At 46.3% G+C, this 6,541-nt stretch overlaps 1 protein-coding gene and 1 pseudogene across 2 annotated transcripts in view; one reads left to right on the top strand and one right to left on the bottom strand.

The window, feature by feature from the left end:
• tll1 (tolloid-like 1) overlaps positions 1 to 6,141 on the bottom strand; it is a 79,483-nt gene extending 73,342 nt beyond the window's left edge. The window contains exons 1-2 of one of the 2 annotated variants that reach the window (XM_088342107.1): positions 6,041 to 6,141; positions 2,656 to 3,086 (exon numbers count right to left, since the gene is read on the bottom strand). In XM_088342107.1, coding sequence (XP_088198233.1) covers positions 2,656 to 2,836 — 181 coding nt within the window. In that variant the 5' untranslated portion in view covers positions 2,837 to 3,086; positions 6,041 to 6,141. Of the gene's footprint in view, positions 1 to 2,655; positions 3,312 to 6,040 lie in introns of those variants that run through there. The other variant, XM_088342108.1, reaches the window with a different exon arrangement.
• On the top strand, positions 1,759 to 1,918 carry LOC148361336 (U2 spliceosomal RNA; annotated as a pseudogene).
• Positions 6,142 to 6,541: the final 400 nt, after the last annotated feature.

The raw sequence follows: 6,541 nt of genomic DNA on the forward strand, positions 1-6,541 counted from the left end.
TCCTAAATCATGCACACACACGCACACAGACAGACACACAAACAATTTGAGGTTTTATAAGTTCAGCTATTTTCCACCAGTCTGTCATTATATGTGTGTACACGCATCTCCTCCAGATGTTCCTTATTTGTCTCAATGGTTCATTTATTGTAAAATGTCACACACATCAGCACACACGCATATTCATAGATTTTTGCAGCAACCGTATCCTTATTCATGACAACATAGTTGCAACCAAAAGAAGTATTTGATAATGTACTATGAAATGTGCTTTTATTGATGTTGACTACTTTTTGTGTAGTATTAACGATACAACATCTATTGCAGCCTGGTCCTCCTGGAAGAGGGATAACCACTTGTGTGGCCCCTTCTCAAAGTTTATTATTTTCCTCATGCTGAGGTTTTTGAGTTTGCCAGTATGACTGTTTCTGTCATGATTGCCCTCACTTGGCCCCACCCGTTTGGCGCCAGCTGCGGCTCATTGCCTGATGGGCTTCCCTCCTATTTAAACTCAGTGCTCTCATTCACTCCTTGTCAGTCCGTCAATGAACCTCTGCACTTGCAAGACTTGTGTTTTGACTCTGTCCAGTTTCCTGCTCGTGTATCCGGGATCGACCCCGTCTGTTTCGTCCTGTCCGGTATCTTGTTCTAGTGTCCGGTATCGACCCCATCTGTCTCGTTTGTCTGGTATCTTGCTCCCATCTCCAGTATCCGATATCGATCCTGTCTGTCTCCTCCTGCCCGGTATCTTGCTCCAGTCTCCAGTATCCAATATCGATCCCACCTGTCTCGTCCTGCCCGGTGTCTTGCACCAGTATCCGGTATCGACCCCACCTGTCTCATCCTGTCCGGTATCTTGCTCCAGCCTCCCGTATCCGGTATCAATCCCGCCTGTCTCCTCCTGTCCGGTATCTTGCTCCTGTCTCCAGTATCTGATATGGATCCCGCCTGTCTTGCTCGTCCTGTCTGGTATCTTGCTCCAGTCTCCAGTATCCAGTATCGATCCCATTTGTCTCATCCTGTCCGGTATCTTGCCCCAGTATCCGGTATCAATCCCGTATGTCCCGTCTGGTATCTACCCATGTGTCCCGTATCTATCGCATCTGTTCTGTCCGTCCTCGATCTCGTCTGCCTCTGACTTCTCTGTCTCATTTCTCTCACCCAGCGATCGTCCCATCCCTGGCGTTTGTGTTCACGCGCATGACTGCCTCATTCCCGTAAAATGAAGCTTGTGTGAAAAAGTTACGCGTCTGGGTCCTCTGTCTGTATGGGTTCTGACAGTTTCAGATCAGGGAATGGTGTAATTGAGGCCCATGCAGTCCATTAAGAAATTTGGTGTGCTATACAAATAAATGTGACTTGACTTGATAAGGAAGCATTATGAGATGTGAAATATGTTCAACCGTGTTATACCCGTATATTTCTTATCCTCATGTACTTTTAACAGAAACGGTACAAAACACCAAGTTCAAGGGACTGGAAATTGCTGTAGAAATGCACACGTTGTACAACATTGTTTTGGGTGAACTCTTTCTCATAATGCTCCATTACAATGTCATACAAGGTGGCACCGTGAGTAAAAAGTGTGTGATGATGACATAAAATCAAATGCATTTTATATGCCACCTACAATCTTTATAACCTAATAATTACGATTCGGCATCTCCCGTAACTATGAGAGTAAACGTGCTAAAGGTCTTTAGGACCTTAGCTTGGCCTTGGCCGGTTGTGGTTTTTGAACTGCGTACCTTATGCTAGGTCCTTAGCTTGGCCTTCTTGGCCTTGCTTGGCCATTTGATGCTAGGTCCTTAGCTTGGCCTCTTTGATTTTTGCATTTCGGAGATGGAATATGAGCTTGCTCTGTCCACTCCACGCATCGGCCCGGTATTGCAGTACCACCGGGAACGGTGCATTCGCAATGATCGCGGCAAGGCTTTAGGGCTAGGACCTTAGCTTGGCCTTTTGGCTGAGAGTAAGTGTCCCGGCTCCTAGGCTTTGTAGCGTATTATGAACTGACCGATAACGGATAATGGATAATGAATAACGAAGATAGATCAATAACCCATAAAAACCCCAAACCCCCATCTCTCAGTTATGGGTTCGATTCCTGTAGCATCCAACGCTGGGCAAAAGTTGTTTGCGGTATCTTACGAAATCATTGCTAAAATACAGTAGTCCTACACTAAAGCCTTGTGTATGACCTATACCCAATTTGGGAGTTTTTTTGACTAAATGTGTGTAATATGGTATAAGAAAAAAAAAATTTTGATTTAATTCAATGCAGCCCAGTACCAAACGAACAAACAGGTCTGCGGCCGGAAGGGTCCTGACTCCTGCACTATTTGATAGGCACAGTTGGACTTAAAAAGTCAAGTCTGTTTGTGCTCATTTGGGTTTGGAAGAGCATGAACAAAATTACCAATTCTTTTTATAGTACTAACTCCACAATACATCTTTAAGGGTGGGCATCTTGTTATGGTAATTGCCCCTAAAGTCGTCTAAAAGTCAAGGAAGGGTAATGGTGTGATGTGAATAACAAGTATCAATTGATAAGCAAATGATGAGCTCGCTTTTTTAAAAACCTGCTAAAAGCGCGCGCGCGCACGCAGACGCGCACATGAGTCCTCAAAACAAAGTATTGAGGTTGTGACTGACCAGCTTTGCAGGGGTCTTTGTAGTCGATGGCATCAGGCGTGTCGTCGTCATAGTACTCGTAGTCGCGCTCCGGGTCGTCATAGTCCAGGCAGAAGCCCACCTTGGCCCACACGCTCAATCCGGCCAGCACGAGCGTCAAACAGCGCATCTTGGCGGCCAGCGCCGGGGGGACTCGATCCATCTGAAGCCCTCCCGGTCAACGCGTGCCACACGGGACAAGGACGGTGACGGGGGTGGGACTGGAGAAACTCTTCCAAAATCCTTTGCCCCGGCCAGCTGGCTGGCCCCCCGCGGTCGCCGGTCCCCCAGTGACTGTCGCTTAGGACGCCGTTAAAAGGCTGTGCTCGCTGGCCGCGCTCGTCCGTGAGTCCCCCATGATGACGCTCCACCGCCGTGCCGACGCCGAGGGGCCGTCACCCCGCACCACCGAGCTGCAAGTCCCGCAAAATAAAGAAGAAGAAGGTCCGTAATGGAAACAGCACCGGGCTCCCGCTCCAAACATCCGCCCGGATGCGCACGCAGCAACCAACAACTGGACGGACGGTCAAGTAAATCTATTGGGCTGCAAGAACTCAAGTCCACCAACATGCGCCTGTGCACTCTTATTGTTGGTTTGACAATATTCGCGCGTCGGTTCCAGTCTGCAGCTGCCACTGCTGGACTACTTCGCGCACCCTTAAACTAGTAAGAGCGAGTGCGTGTTTCCACCTTTTCAACTCGCTCACTCGCTCACACTCACTATCTCTCTCTCTTTCTCTCTTTCACCTCATGTTCTTAAAAGTGGCCAAACTTTGATAGATAGGTGGAGGGGAAGGTAGGTAGGTAGGTAAGTAGGTAAGTAGGTAGGTAGGTAGGGAGGTCGGTCGGTCGGTAGCTAAGTAGGCAGGCAGCTTTAGGTGGTTTGAACGATCGATGGATGGATGGATGGATGGATGGATGGATATATGGATGGGTAGATGGATTTATTTGTAGATGAATAGATAAAATGAAATGATCTGCATTTATATAGCGCTTTTCAAGTCAATGACTTCCCAAAGCGCTTTACAGTGTGCTTCACATTTCCCAATAGCGGCCATGCAGCCATGTAAGGCGGAAACCTGCTTATTGGGGGCATTAGGGGTTCAGTGTCTTACCCAAGGACACTTCGACATGTAACACGGAGGAGCCGGGATTTGAACTGTGATCTCTCGATCCCAAGACAAGCGTTCTACCTCCTGAGCTACTGCGGCCCTGATAGATGATTTGGTGGATAAATGTATTTATAGGTAGGTAGGTAGGTAGGTAGGTAGGTAGGTAGGTAGGTAGGTAGGTAGGTAGGTAGGTAGGTACAGTAGGTATGTAGTTAAATAGGTTCAGGTAGTTTGAACGATGGTAGAGATATCGATGGGTAGATGGATGGATGGATTTGTAGATGAATGAATAGATGGATGTGTAGATACATAGATTGATAGGTAGGTAGGTGGGTAGGTAGGTGGGTAGGTAGGTGGGTTGAGGTAGTTTGAATGATGTATGGATGGATAGATGGATGGAAAGATGGATGCATGGGTAGATGCATGGATGGATTTGTAGATGAATGGATAGATGAATAGATACAGAGATTGATAGGTAGGTAGGTTGGTTGGTAGGTAGGTTTAGATGGTTTTAACGATGGATGGATGGATGGATGGATGGATGGATGGATGGATGGATGGATGGATGGATGGATGGATGGATGGATGGATGGTTGGATGGATGGATGGATAGATGGACAGATTTGTAGATAAATGGATAGATGGATGGGTAGATACATTGATGGATGGGTAAGTAGGTAGGTGGGTTTAGGTGGTTTGAACAATGGATGGATGGATAGATGGTTGGATGGATGGATGGATGGATGGATGGATTGATGGATAGATAGATGGATGGATGGATAGATGGATAGACGGACTTATTTGTAGATAACTGGATAGATGGATGGGTAGGTCGGTAGGTAGGTAGGTAGGTAGGTAGGTAGGTAGGTAGGTAGGTAGGTAGGTAGGTTTAGGTGGTTTGAACAATGGATGGATGGAAAGAGATATGGATGGGTAGATGGACTTTTTTGTAGATGAATTGGTAGATACATCTGTTGATAGGTAGGTAGGTACAGTAGGTATGTAGTTAAATAGGTTCAGGTAGTTTGAACTATGGATCGATTTATCGATGGGTAGATGGATGGATGCATGATATTGACGTCATGCTCGTCCCTGTGTGATATTTTTATTTGCATTTGTTAGTCTTGCATGATAATGGTGAACGTAATAAAGCCTTCCTCCAGTACATTCCAAACGCCAACCCAAAATTCCCTAAGAATCAATGGTCGAATACAGGGTCGTTGCTAGCCATTTGTGTGCTTTAAGCACAAATGCTTTGAAATCAGACTTACTTCTGTTCCTGGTGCTTTTTTTTTTATTATACACACATGGTTTGGTATTAAAAGCGGTCGCGTGAGACTTGCATCTAATAGGCCAGTGCGCCATAGCAGTCGCATCCAATGGGCCAGTGCGCCATATGAGCCGACAAAAGATTATTTGAACCAAATAGAGTGCGCCCTTTAAAACAGTGCGCCAAATGGGTGTTGAAACACGGTACAATAAACAGCTTTTTTATTTCAACATTGACTACGGGCAAGCGCGCATGAGCTTCATCTCGTTTCTTGTTGTTTTTTCTTTTCTCGGCTCCAGACTCTTGTTGCCGTTTCGAGGCCATGTTCGCTCAGGTGTTCACCACATTGTGAATGAAGCATAATCGAACATACCACTGGGAAGGGAGGGGGGCACCATGAGACTGGAGATAGGCCGGGGCACAAAGCAGATTCGCCCCTTTTCTCGTGAAATTTGGTTTATGCTGCCTTTTGTATTGTTTAACCATATTAGCGCATATTATTAACACGTTTAACACTTTACACTTTCCCCCACGACCCTGATTCTGTTTTGGTGCCCTGCGCAGTGCGCGTTATGTGCGTTTGCAGGACTGTGGCCCTGTTCAAATATATCCCTGGAAGTTGTTACGTGGTAATGTTAAATGATAACGCATCTTGAATAATAATCATTAGCTCGTGCATTTGTGGAGGTTTCCTTCGTATAGTATTATCAGGTGGCAAAGGTTAGGTAAATTCTTTCCTGAACCTTGAGAAAAGCCACATGAGTGTTGGGACAAAATAAAAACACAGGGCTCAAACAAGAGACTTCTAAGGTGTGAGGCAGAACTTTAAAACACTAATGCACCAAGCTGCCCCAGCTACAAATAACAACATTGCTTCAACATTTTTGCACAAACAGTAACATTGTTAACAAGCAGCGCTAATCTCTAAGCACATGCTTGCTCTCACACACACACACAAAACACACACACACACAAAAACACTTACTTGCATGATCCCATCATGCCATTCTTCTTCAGAGACCAAGAAGGTGAGGTAAAGAGGAGGGGGTCACTTGGCATGGCAGGGGCCAGGTGGTGGTGGTGGGGTGTTGTGGTTTTGCTACTACCCCCCACCACCACCACCACTACAACAATCTCCACAACCTCCACGACTAAAAGAGATTATCAGCGCTGTCGCTAATCCGGCCTGCGGTTGAGGTAGTCTGCAGGTAGCGACGTTCTGACGTCACGCAGACAATCCAACCGGCAAGCTGTCTAACCCGCCAACATGGCCGCTGCAAATCCCCTGCACGTGCACTCACGCACACATACAACGCCTTCCCCCTGCCTTGTTTTGCGGGCTTCGTACGGGTGTTTGAAATCCTTGAAAACGCTTAAATTTTAATGCTGTGTTTTCAAGGGTTGAAAAGTGTTTGAATTTTGGGTGAAGTGCTTGTAAATGCTTGACATTGTTGCCATGTTTCTCAATAAGTCTGCCTAAAAATGA

The sequence above is a fragment of the Urocampus carinirostris genome, chromosome 8 (assembly GCF_059441175.1).
Source record: "Urocampus carinirostris isolate Australia breed hairy pipefish chromosome 8, RoL_Ucar_1.0, whole genome shotgun sequence".
NCBI lineage: Eukaryota > Metazoa > Chordata > Actinopteri > Syngnathiformes > Syngnathidae > Urocampus > Urocampus carinirostris.